Source organism: Muntiacus reevesi, chromosome 13 (genome assembly GCF_963930625.1).
Source record: "Muntiacus reevesi chromosome 13, mMunRee1.1, whole genome shotgun sequence".
NCBI lineage: Eukaryota > Metazoa > Chordata > Mammalia > Artiodactyla > Cervidae > Muntiacus > Muntiacus reevesi.
Window position 1 is genome coordinate 67,248,102 of NC_089261.1, and position 12,890 is coordinate 67,260,991.

At 44.0% G+C, this 12,890-nt stretch overlaps 1 protein-coding gene across 1 annotated transcript in view; it reads left to right on the plus strand.

The window, feature by feature from the left end:
• Positions 1-1,772: 1,772 nt before the first annotated feature.
• LOC136145498 (uncharacterized) overlaps positions 1,773-12,890 on the plus strand; it is a 147,500-nt gene continuing 136,382 nt past the window's right edge. The window contains exons 1-4 of the mRNA XM_065903807.1: positions 1,773-1,900; positions 6,075-6,223; positions 8,670-8,939; positions 12,634-12,767. Coding sequence (XP_065759879.1) covers positions 1,773-1,900; positions 6,075-6,223; positions 8,670-8,939; positions 12,634-12,767 — 681 coding nt within the window. The remainder of the gene's footprint in view (positions 1,901-6,074; positions 6,224-8,669; positions 8,940-12,633; positions 12,768-12,890) is intronic.

Below are 12,890 nucleotides of genomic sequence, written 5' to 3' on the forward strand. Positions count from 1 at the left end.
AAAATAGCAAAAAGAAATGACCTGTTGACACTGTTGAAAATCAGTCCAACCTAATAGTTAAAATATACCACTAAGGAAAAAAGTTATCTGTTAGAACATTTGCTTTGTTTACAAAAACAGCCCAAGGAAAGTGAAAATGAAATTTTTCCTTGATAGTCTATGAACAACGTGCTTTTAGTTTCACTATGTAAATTAAAGACAGAAAAACAAAGTGAGACAGGTAATACAGGGTTCTCCCTGGGAGTGGGGTAGCAGTGGGTTTTGAGCTTCTTAACTTTTCAAAGAAAGTTTCACTGGATGTGTCCATGGAAGCATATGGCTGAGGGCAGAGGTGTTCATAAAGTGCTATGGCTGGGATGTAGGAGACTAAGAACTGAGTGTGTTAAGAGAGAAGGATTATCCTAATTGGAATTACATCAAGAGCCCCAAATGGCCAAGAATCAGCCCTTTTCAATACTGACTGGAGATAAGGGAATGTGCTGAGGCTGCCCTGGACTGATACAAAGTGAAATGGAGAAGTTAGATTTAAGCCTTTGATGAGACAACTTGGTCCCTTACTGCATTCCTGGTTGGTTGGTTTGTTTCTATCTTCATGAAATTTGCAATTTGAGGTCCCTTGCCCTATGAAAGAAATTTCACTACTAATTTTCATTTTTCTGTCTGAGAAACTCTGATCATTTTGTCCAATAAATTATCTTTGGAGAAAAACAATGATCTATTCCCAAAGAAGAAGAGAAGGTAAGAAGAATGCTGTCAGATCAACAAAATGATTCATCTTATCCTGCTTAATGCCCACATTTACTTTAACCTCCTATTTTGAATGAGGGCAAATAAGCATTTGCAAGACTTGTGTCTTTGTTTTAAATTGCAACTACTTAGGTTAGTTTACTACCTTAGTGTGATTCGGCTTTAGTCCGTCCTGTTCAAAGTTAAGTCCTTAAAGAATACACTGTGTACAAAGGGTAAGGCCTTATTGACATTTTGAAGGACCTTCGTTCATCCCTGAAAGGTGACATGGTTGCTACCTTTCTTCAAGCAGAGATTGGTGTGTGTGTTTTACCTTGAGTGATGGAGCAGTAACCTCTGATCAGTAAATAAAGATATGATTTGTAAACACCCAAATGTTTGCTGAATGTTTTGCAAGGAAGACTAGAGTTTGTAAACCACACCCCTGCTTGATAACCGTTGTGCCTGCAGGACTAACTGGGACAAGCTTATTCATCAAGAAACAAAATAAGTAAAAATTCAGAACACTGTGTTTCATATTTTATAAAGAACACAGAGGAAATTCCATTTACCAAGATCCAGAAAACAAATTGCTTAATCACACATCCGTCTAGTTCTGAAACTGCCCAATATTCTTACCTCAGCACTTCCTGTGGATCTCACACAATTTGCTCTATTAAGTCAATTTCGTTGATATTTAATTCCACATCATCTCATTGTGGGTGTGGAAGGCCCCTTCCTCAACCCTTTCATGTCTTCCTCACGTGGTAAACTGCCTCTGGATCTGACACATGGACCATATAGAAGCATTCTAGGAAAATTCCTGAAATAATGCTTGATCAGATATGCACCCCCAATTTGGTTAAAAGGTCACTGAACATTTCCCATGATGCTCCTCTGCTGGCTCTCAGACCAAATGCTTGTTGGGCAAGGTCTATATGCCAGAGCCTCCTTGTCCAACACAATAAGCAAAGTAGACAAAACTCTGCTTTCAGGAAGCTTACCCTCTCCTGGAGCGAATGAGGCAATAAGCAACATATTATGAAATGCGAAAACGAAAACCGAAAACAGCCTCAGGGCGTCGTGCTGGGTGCCGTGCCTTTGCTGGGTTTGTGGTGGGCGCGTCGCAGATTGCTTGGCTGTCTCACCCCTGGCACTTGGAGGCCTCGGGAAGGTGGGTGGTTTGGGGCCAACATACATAGCTTTTTTGATTTGGGATTGGCAGAAATTTGACAAGCTCAGCTAAGTGACAGAGTAAGAATAAACTAGAGGAAGCTTGTAAAAGTTAGTCCCCAAACACCACGAAGTCCATCTATCCACATCTGCTCACGAGTGTCACCTCTGGGATCATGCCTAATGACGCCATTTTCCTTATCAAAAACTTACAAGGACTCCTTCATTGTGTGCAAGTCGCTTCAGTGTCTGACTCTTTGCGACCCTCCACCAGGCTTCTCGGTCCATGGGGTCCTCCTGTCAAGAGTACTAGAGTGGGTTGCCATGCCCTCCTCCAGGGGAATCTTCCCAACCCAGGATTGAACCCACGTCTCATAGTCTCCTGCATTGGCAGGTGGGTTCTCTACCACTAGGGCCACCTGGCAAGCTCAGAGGCCAAGGATGTGAGCTCCTAAAGATAGGCTTTAGGAAACAACCCTTGGGAGAGAGTTATGAAATCAAATAACACAATTCAGGTGACTAAAGTAGTATTATAAAGCAATTTAATAGTGTAAGAATAATATTTTATTTCTTTATTAAGCACTCAGAATTTCTTCTATATGACTTTTTCTTTAGAATGCGACTTAGATTTTTGTTTTATTTTGTTTAAAAATGCAGATCTCTCAGCTTCGTTTTGAATTATACTGAATCAGTATAGCAGGGTGTGGACCCTAGGAATCTGCATTTTATTAACAAGCTTCCCCGGATGATTACTAAACCCAGGAAAGGAGGAAAATTCCTGACTAGCGCTGGGCTGCAGAATAATCACACTGGCTTTACATAAGGATGCCCGATTTCCACTCTACAATCTTAAAGCTCACATAATTCCTCTTTGTTATATTGGATTGGCCAAAAAGTTTGTTCAGGCTTTTTTGTAAGATATTATGAAAAACCTGAACAAACTCTTTGGCCAACTCACTTTATTCAAGACACACGAAATCATTTATTGTGACAAGAAGAATAAAAGATCAAACTACTTCAGTTTCTTCTATTTAAATTAAAATAAGATTTTTGGTAATTAAATTTATTGATATGTACTGCTCTATGAGTTTTGCTTCAATGCTGCCAAAGCGATGAAAAGTAAACTGGTGCCAAGTCCAAGGCCTTCACACAGTGCAAGAGTCCTTGTTTATACAAAGGATTCAAGAAACAGTTTCAAGACTTGCAAGAACTTTACAAAATAGACCAGAAAGGATTTAGGGAAGGATAGAATTGGGAGGATGTGGAGGGGAGAAAAGGATCAAAAATAATAGCTTTGAGGAACAGAGGAGATGGGGGACCATTAACAGAAATCAGAAAATTCGAAGAAGGAAGTGGTTTAGGGCAAAGAGGAGACTGGGCACAATTTCCAATATTTTAAGTCTGAGCAGCTGCAACAGCCTTGGAACTCTGGAGTCAGAGCTTTGGGAATGAAAACTGATGTTGAGTTGATGGTTGGCAATGAGAGTTTCCCAGAAGAAAATGTGGTGTGAAAATAAAAGGGCCTGGAAACAGAACTTGAACCTGAATTTAAGGCTATCAGAACAGACAGATAAGGAAAGAATGCTTCTGTGCCTGCCTCACTCCCCAATCCTATAGACCCCAAACACTTTTAAATCTCCAAAGTGAAATCCCTTGAACTGAGTTCACCTATTTATCTGGACTTGGAATACTTTCAAATTAAAATGAATAAATAATATTATATATGGAGAACCTTTTCTGTTGGATAATATGTCCAATGATACAGAATGAGTAGTGGGGTAGTCATTTCACTTATTTGTTGTCCTATGGAGCCAGGAGCAGGTAGACTGTTCTAGTAAATGGATTTAGTTTTGTTTTTCAAAAATTAAATACATGAATTGAATTTCCTGAAGGGCCTGGGGGAATCTGTTGGATTGCACAGTGAATGGGCTTAATATCACACATGTTATTGTAAACGCCCATGATCTGGAAGGGCTTGCTAGAGCTGTGACCAGATATAAGGAATATATGTACTTTTTTTTCAGGCCCTAGGGCGGAAGGCAGACCCTCTCGGATGTGTTATGTAACAGAGCCGCCTGCTGGTGAAATTGGACAACAACAAGCACACTGGTGTGGACACACACCTATCCACTCAAACTGCCTCTTAAATGTTGTATGTACAATATCCTCCTGCCCATTCCTTTTGTGTGTATATTATTTGTTGTCTGAGTGTTAGATTTCCTTGTTTTTGTGCTGGTGAAGGGATGTCGAGGCAATAACCATCATCAGGCATGCACCATCAGTCTGGGCCTGGTGGAGCTGTGCGTGCTGGCTCTGTTTGGCCGTACTTCCTACTGGGTCTTGGGATACTACATAAATAAGCCGAAGATGATGCCCGTATATTGGCTCCTGGATTGTTGTGAAGACAACAGTCTGGGATCCCTGAACTCAAAAGCCTGTGGACTCCCAAGCCAAATTTGCCTATTTACAGCATACTCAGCTGTTTTAAACACAGCCTCAGTTCAGTTCAATTCAGTTCAGTCGCTCAGTCGCGTCTGACTCTTTGTGACCCCGTGGACTGCAGCACGACAGGCTTCCCTGTCTGTCACCAACTCCCGGAGTTTACTCAAACTCATGTCAGTGATGCCATGCAACCATCTCATCCTCTGTCGTCCCCTTCCCCCACCTCCAATCCCTCCCAGTATCAGGGTCTTTTCCAATGAGTCAGTTAGTCGCATCAGATGGCCGAAGTATTGGAGTTTCATCTTCAGCATCAGTCCTTCCAAAGAATATTCAGGACTGATTTCCTTGAGGATTGACTGGTTGGATCTCCTTGCAGTCCAAGGAACTCTCGAGAGTCTTCTCCAACACCACAGTTCAAAATCATCAGTTCTTTGGCGCTCAACTTTCTTTATAGTCCAACTCTCACATCCATACAGGACTACTGGAAAAACCATAACTTTGACTAGGTGGACATTTGTCAGCAAAGTAATGTCTCTGCTTTTGAATATGCTGTCTAGGTTGGACATAGCTTTTCTTCCAAGGAGCAAGCATCTTTTAATTTCATGGCTGCAGTCACCATCTGCAGTGATTTTGGAGTTCCCAGAAATAAAGTCTCTCACTGTTTCCATTGTTTCCCCATCTATTTGCTATGAAGTGATGGGACCAGATGCCATGGTCTTAGTTTTCTGAATGTTGAGTTTTAAGTCAACTTTTTCACTCTCCTCTTTCACTTTCATCAAGAGGCTCTTTAGTTCTTCGCTTTCCGCCATAAGGGTGGTGTCATCTGCGTATCTGAGGTTATTGGTATTTCACCCAGCAATCTTGATTCCAGCTTGTGCTTCATCCAGCTCAGCATTTTGCATGATGTACTCTGCATATAAGTTAAATAAGCAGGGTGACAATATACAGCCTTGATGTACTCCTTTCCCAATTTGGAACCAGTCTGTTGTTCCATGTCCAGTTCTAACTGTTGCTTCTTGACCCGCACACAGATTTCTCAGGAGGCAGGTCAGGTGGTCTGGTATTCCCATCTCTTTAAGAATTTTCCACAGTTTGTTGTGATCCACACAGTCAAGGGCTTTGGCGTAGTCAAACACAGCCTAGATGAGCAGATTTTTAAATGTTTAGAAATGGCCTGCTTTGTGTATCCTGAGAAACTGCATCCAGCACCTGAGAGCCACAGGGAAGCCCGGAGTTGTTCGAGACCTTGGTGGCCGGTACCCTTTGGGAGAGCCTGGAGGCAGAGACCCCCAGAGGGCCTGCTGAGCGCCCCCCTCTAGACGCGTGAGTCCCTCCCCACCCCTCTCCCTGAGAGCTGCTTTACCTTCTCACTCTCTGCGGGGTGGTTCCATGCGGCCTCTGAGGGCCCATAGCTTCTGTGTGGAATTCCCCTCCTCTCCTTCCAGATACAAACCTATCAAAGTGTTGCTCCAAACTTTTGCTTTTATCTTTCTCCCTCATCAGCCCCCCAGCATCCCTTGAACTCACTATACTGTGCAAATACGCCTCTCCAGGGTGGGGAGAGAGAGAGGAGCTTCATAAATGGACCCAAACCAAGTTGTTACATGGTCATAGTCAATACACATCCTCTGTCCTTCCTCTTTGATGGCCCTTGCTCCCCTTCAGAAAGCAAAACCGTTTCCCAAATAGGAGCCTGGAAGGCGTGGCGGTACTGGCTATCCCTTCCCAAATAGGAGCCTGGAAGACGTGGAGGTACTGGCTATCCCTTCTCAAAGCACCCTGAGGCCGGGCCTCAGAGGGGATAGAAGCTCAGTGTGCAGGCGCTCTACATACGCTATGATTCCTCAGGAAAGTGACAGGGAAGATGTCTGGAGCATGGGTGGTTGGTTGCGTCTGAGTCTTTGTGACCCCACAGACTGTAGAGTGCCAGGCCCCTGGTGGCCATGGAATTTTCAAGGCAAGAATATTGGAGTGGGTTGTCATTTCCTCCCGCAGGGGGTTTTCCCAACCTAGAAATCGAACTCAAGTCTCCTGCATTGGCAGGAAGATTCACCATTGAGCTATCTGGGACTCATCTAACTCTGCATTTGGTCAAGGATACCTGTGTTCTCAGCATCACTAGTGGAGTTTAGGAATGTTGGAGCTGCTTGAAGAGAAAGCCCAGACCAGCGTTAAATCAAGGAAAGAGCATGAGTGACTGAGTCTAAAAGCCAGGGGCTCAGGTCATGAAAGCTTCATACACTTTGTTTACTTTATTTTATTTTTTTTTTTAAAAAGATGGTAACGATAACCCTATATGCAAGACAGAAAAAGAGACACAGATGTACAGAACAGACTTTTACACTGTGTGGGAGAAGGTGAGGGTGGGATGATCTGAGAGAACAACATCGAAACATATATATTATCAAGTGTGAAACAGATCACCAGTCCAGGTTGGATGCATGAGACAAGTGCTCAGGGCTGGTGCACTGGGATGATCCAGAAGGATGGGATGGGGAGGGAGGCGGGAGGGGGGTTCAGGATGGGGAACACGTGTAAATCCATGGCTGATTCATGTCAATGTATGGCAAAAACCACTACAATATTGTAAAGTAATTAGCCTCCAACTAGTAAAAATAAATAGGAAAAAAAAAAAAGCTTCATACACTTTGGAGACAATTCATTCTATCTCCGCATGGCTGAATGTATGAAAATAGCTTCTCTCTTCTTCTGGTTAATTAATAATCAGACTGGGGGGCCCCCACTTACAAGCTCTGTGATCCTGGACAGTTCCTTAGCCTGTGTTTACATTTCTTTTCCTGTAAGACTGAGAAATAATAGTACCCACCTTGTATATTTGTTGTGCGGATTAAGTAAGATCTTAGTTCATTTTTCTTCCAACTGAGACCGTGTAACATGAGAGCTGAGAGTGCAGACACTGAAGCCAGACCATCTGGCTTTAAATCTCAGCTTTATAACTTATAGCTGAGTGACCTTGGAGAAGATACTTTTTTTCTGTGTCTCAGTCTCAACTGTAAAATGGGGATAATTACAGTATTCATCTCATACCTGCTAAGTGCATACTTGCTAACGTGCTTCAGTCATGGCTGACTCTTCGTGATACTAAGGATGGTAGCCTGCCAGGCTCCTTTGTCCATGGGACTCTTCAAACAAGAATACTGGAGTGGATAGCCATGCCCTCCTCCAGGGGATCTTTCTGACTTAGGGATTGAACCTGAGTCTCCTGCATTGGCAGGAGGGTTCTTTACCAGTAGCCTGTGAAGCCCCATTCATCTCACAGGGCTGTTTATTTAATGTGCTAATAAATGTAAAACATTCAAAGAAATGCCATAAAAGCTGATTTTTATTATAAAGTAAATAAAGCTATTAGAACAGTTTCTGGTAAATAGTAAGGACTCAATAAATGTTGACTTGTATTATTTATCACAAAATTGTCTAGACAATCCATGACCTTTATTAATCATCCTGTAAAGAAGAGAGGCCTGGTTTCTGTTTCCTTTTATTTTGCTTCTTCTAACTTGAACTCTTGCTTTGCTAAACTCAATCTAAGAAGAGAGCACCACTGGACTTGAAAGAAAAGCCCATTAATGGAAACAAAACAAAAGATTAAGTTTAAAAAAAGAGACAGGCGACCCTTTGTTCACTAACAATTAACTAGATTGTGATTTCCTGTGTGTGGTTCTTTCCCATCGTTTTCAGTACCTAGGAAAATACCTATGTGGTCATCATGTGCCCCACAGGCTTTGATCAGATGGTATTTATAACTATAGGAAAACGAAGCAAACAGGTTCTTCACTGCCCTGTCTAGAGAAGCAAAGCTGGCCTAGATACAGTTCTCTAGCTGCTTGGAAAAGACGTTGTTTTTCTGTCAGCCAGTGGTGTGCGATTTTTTGGGACCCCATGGACTGCAGCATGCTAGGCTCCCTGTCCTTCACCATCCCCTGCAGTTTGATCAAACTCATGTCCATCGAGTCGGTGATGCCATCCAGCCGTCTCACCCTCTGTCGCTCGCTTCTCCTCCTGCCCTCTATCTTCCACAGCATCAGGGTCTTTCCAATGAGTGGCTGTTGGCATCAGTTAGCCAAAAAAATTTGGGGGCTCCCATATATTTATCTTGTTTGATTTTTTTCCTTCTGAAACGCAGAATTTGGAAGGGAATGGGGAGTGCAGGGAGAAATTTTAACTTTTTGGCGCAAACTTCAAAAACAGAAGGAAGGAGTTGAACCAGCAACCCTAATCAAGGTTTTGCAGGCTTGATGGTTGCACCTGATCTCTGTTCAACACGGGGCCTCCGGGCCGGGCTGGGCGCTGTGGCGCTCGGCCAGTAGGGGGCGCGCGGGAGCCGAGGCCCCGTGGGGCGGCCGTGCGCGCGGGGCCGGTGGCTCTGGGCTTCCGCGCGCGCGACGAGCGGAGACGCGCCGCTGCGCCCGCTTCGGCGACGGTCCGGCCCGGGATTGGGCTCCCCCGGGCGCCTCCTCGGCCGCGGGGTCGCGGAGACTGGGCACCCGGGCGGAGGCGGGGGACCGGCGAGCGCTGGAGGGCCCCGTCCCGCCGCATGCCGTGCGCTCGGGCCGCGCCTCCGCTTTCTGGGAAGTCAGGTAACCGAGAGGCGGCCCTCACTCACCGCGCGCGGCGGCCGCGTCCACCCCGCGGTCCGGAAAGGAGAGGCGGGAAGGGAGGGCGCCGAGTCAGCTGCAGCCGTAGCCCCGGTCGGGGCCCCTAGCCCCGTTGGTGGTACTCGGACTCTGCCAAGCCAGAGCCCCGTCAAACTTCGCCGCCCCTCGGCCCCGAGAGGCCCTCGCGCATCCTCTCCCTGGCCAAGTGCCCGCCTTTCCCTGCCTGTGATGGTCAATCCTCCGTCCTCACTTCGTGCAGCTCCTTTTCGTCCATTCCCCGCTCTTCTTCCCTTTGGAAATTTTCACTTCCTAGTCTGCAAAATCGTTCAGCAGATGTTGGCAACAGTGGATTCCTTAAAGGAATTGGGGTTGACTATTGGGGGTTGAGTTTGAGCGGGGCACCTTGATAAAGTCAAATAAAGGAAAGAGCATGCGGAATCAGATCCCTTCTCTTCAAGTCCTGACTATACATAGCACTAGTGACATCTGGTAATCAGGCCTGATTATTTACATGGGAATCTAATTATTCACATGGAAATCACCTAGCAAAATGCAATGAGCAATGAACACAGAATTCATTTTGAGGAGATGTAAACCTTCCTTTGCACTGAATTGTGTTTGACACCTGGGCCTGCCCTCTTTGCAGTATCTGTCTACTTGATTTGAAGGCCATTGTCTCTGTTGTGAAATGCCAAACCTTGGACTGACTGTCATTGTGCCCCCAAATTCTACTGACGTTCATTCCTTTTGGTTTATGGTCTTAGTATTCTTTTCAAGCCCCCCTCGTGAATGGCAGTTACCATGGGAAGGATGGTCATAGTAGGTAGAAGAGCCTGGTCTGGAATTCAGGAAACAAGGCTCTCTTCTGAAGGCCTGTGTTCAGGGTTTTGTTCTGGGCCCAGTTCTATTGCTAACTGGCTACGTGACCCTGGTTGTTCAATTTATTTAATCTTTCAGAACCTTGTTTTTCTCATTTTAGGGAAGCTAGTAACACTAATGTCCTCCTAGTATTCTTGCCTGGAGAATCCCATAGACAGAAGAGTCTGGCAGGCTACACCCCGTAGGGTCACAAAGATTTGGACATGACTGAAACAGCTTAGCAGGCACACATTGGCCAATGACTGTGCTAAATTCAGTAGTCAGTCTTGACCTTCACCCTCCTTGACCTATCAATGGTATTGGACCAAATCAATCACTGTCTCTGTAAAATTCTTTCTTCTGGAAGTCTTGTAATTTCTGTCTTCCTCCCTCCCACTCTTTCTTAGTCTTCTTGACTGGATCTTCTTTGTTTCTAAAAGTTAGAGTGTAGAGTGCTGTAGGCCTTTCCTCTGACTCACTTTGTAAGTTTGCTAGACCCCACATTTATGCCTCCAACGTGGACTTGTCCTCCTGTAAAACCCATATTCAAGTGTCCAGCTGCCTTTTTGAAAAGGCATCTTAGAAGTAATATGTTTAAAGCTGAAACTCCTGATCTTCATTCCCACACCTGCTTCCCTCCATCCTCTAGTCTTGTCTGTTTCCGTAAATGGCAGTCCCATCTCTTCATGCTCAGGCCAAGACCATTGCAGTCAAACTTGTCTTTCACCATCATTCTAGTATAAAGCACCACCCTTCTGATTGGACTGTAGAAATGCCCCCTGCCTCGTCTCCCCTTGCCCTTCTACAGTCTATTCTTGTAGCTGCAGGAGCAGTCATGCAAGTTAGTCATGTGCTGTGTTGGTTGAAAGCTGTCCAATGATTTGTCTCCTTCAGAGTAAAATCCAAAGTCCTTAAAGTGACCTAAGAAACAGTGATTTAGTCTCAGCTCCTTTTCTGGCCTCATATCTTTCTTGCCGCCCTCCCCTCTAGTTATTAACACCTGCTGGCACATTAACCTCCCAGCTATTATTATGGGTTGGTGCAAACATAATTGCAGTTTCAGACCATGAATTTAAAATCTTTATAAGTAGGCTCAAAAACATCTTTATTAATCAAAATAGGAACCAACACAATCAACGCATTTTATACAATAAGAAATAAGTTTGTTTATTCCTGTAGCAAAAAAACGTGTGCTTCAGAATTCAGTGAACTCTTGGAAAGCATTTTCTGCCTCCTGCTGATTGTGGAAGGGTTTTCCCTGCATAAAGTTGTCAAGATGCTTGAAGTGGTAGTTGGTTGGTGAGAATATGACAAATGAGGCAAAACTTCGTAACCAAATTCATTCAACTTTTGAAGTGTCGGTTGTGTGACATCAGTTGGGCGATGTGAAGAATTGGGCCCTTTCTATTGACCAGAGCTGGCTGCAGGTTTTGCAATTTTCAGTGCACCTCAGGGATTTGTTGAGCATCCTTCTCAGATGTAATAGTTTCTCAGGGATTTAGAAAGCTGTAGTGGATCAGAAGACCACCAAACAGTGGCCATAACTTTTTTTTTCTTGTGCAAGTTTTGGCTTCCAAACTTTGGTTTGGCTTCTTCTCGGTCCAGTCACTGAGCTGGTTGTCGCTAATTGTCCTATAAAATCCACTGTTCGTTGCATATCACAGATTGAGAAACAGTTCATTGTTGTTGTGTAGGATAAGAGAACACAACTCTTTAACATGATAGCTTTGGTTTTTGGTCAGTTCACGAGGCACCCACTCATTGAGCTTGCTCGCCTTTCCAGGTTGCTTTAAACACCAGATGACTGTAGAATGGGTGACGGTTGACTTCTTTGGCAGCTTCTCTTGTCGTTGTAAGAGGACCAGCTTCAGTGATTGCCCTCCATCTGATGTTGTCAATTCCCAAAGACTGTCATCTCCTCTGTAAAACTTCTTGACCCACCCCTGCACTGTATGTCCATTAGCAGTTCCTGCGCCAAATGCATTGTTGATGTTGCAAATTGTCTTGCTACTTTGCAGCCCATTTTGAACTCAAATAAGAATGTTGCTCAAATTTGCTTTTTGTCTCAACGCTGTTTCCATAGTCTGAAATAAATATAAAGCACACAGCAAGTAATAAGTCATTAGCAAAAATAATAATAATAATATAATAATAATGATAAAGCAAGAAATGCTCTTTAAAATGATGTATAGCATAACTGCATTTATTTAAAAATGTGTTCCAATAATCAGACAGCAAATTTTAACAATGCACAACTGCAATTTCTTTTGCATCAGCCTAATATTCCAATAGGCCAAGAACATCCCTGTTTTGGGGACTTTGCACTTAATAGTCTCTGCATCGGGAACTCTCTTTCTGCAGGCGACCCATGGCTGACTGGCTCTACTTCCTTCAGGTCTCTGCTCACTCAGATATCTTATGAAAGGCCCCTGTCCTTGACCACTCCATACTCGATAGCTACAATTCTACCCAATCCTACCTAGGACCTCCTAACCCCTTACTTTGCCTTATCTTTCTCCACCGCGCTTGCCAACTGGACAAATATTTGTTGGGTTTCTTTTTTCCTCTTCCCACACTCTCATCAGAATGTAAATTCCAAAGACAGTTTTGTTCACTGCTGTGTCTCCCATGCCTGGAACAGTGTTTGGAATGTGTCTTAGATGACATGGGATTCTATAACAAAACGCCAGAGACTGGGTAGCTTACAAACAACAAAAATTTATTTCTCAGAGTCCTGGAGGCTGGAAGGGGATCTGAGAACAGGGTGCCAGCATGGATGGGTAAGGCCTCTCTTCCTTGTTGTATCTTCACATGTCAGAAGACACCATGGAGAATCCCAGTGATGACCTAAGCACCACCCAAAGACCTCACCTCCTAATACCATTCTACTGGGCATTAGGACTTCAGCATTTGAATTTTGATGGAACACAAACATTCAGTCCAAAGCAGCAAGTAAGGTTATCAATATGTCTTTATTGAATGAATGAGTCTGTAAAGTGTAATACTTGTATCATGCGGTTAAAGTTAGGATCACATTGTGAATACACTTTTTATTCTAGAAAGAACTCTGGTTTA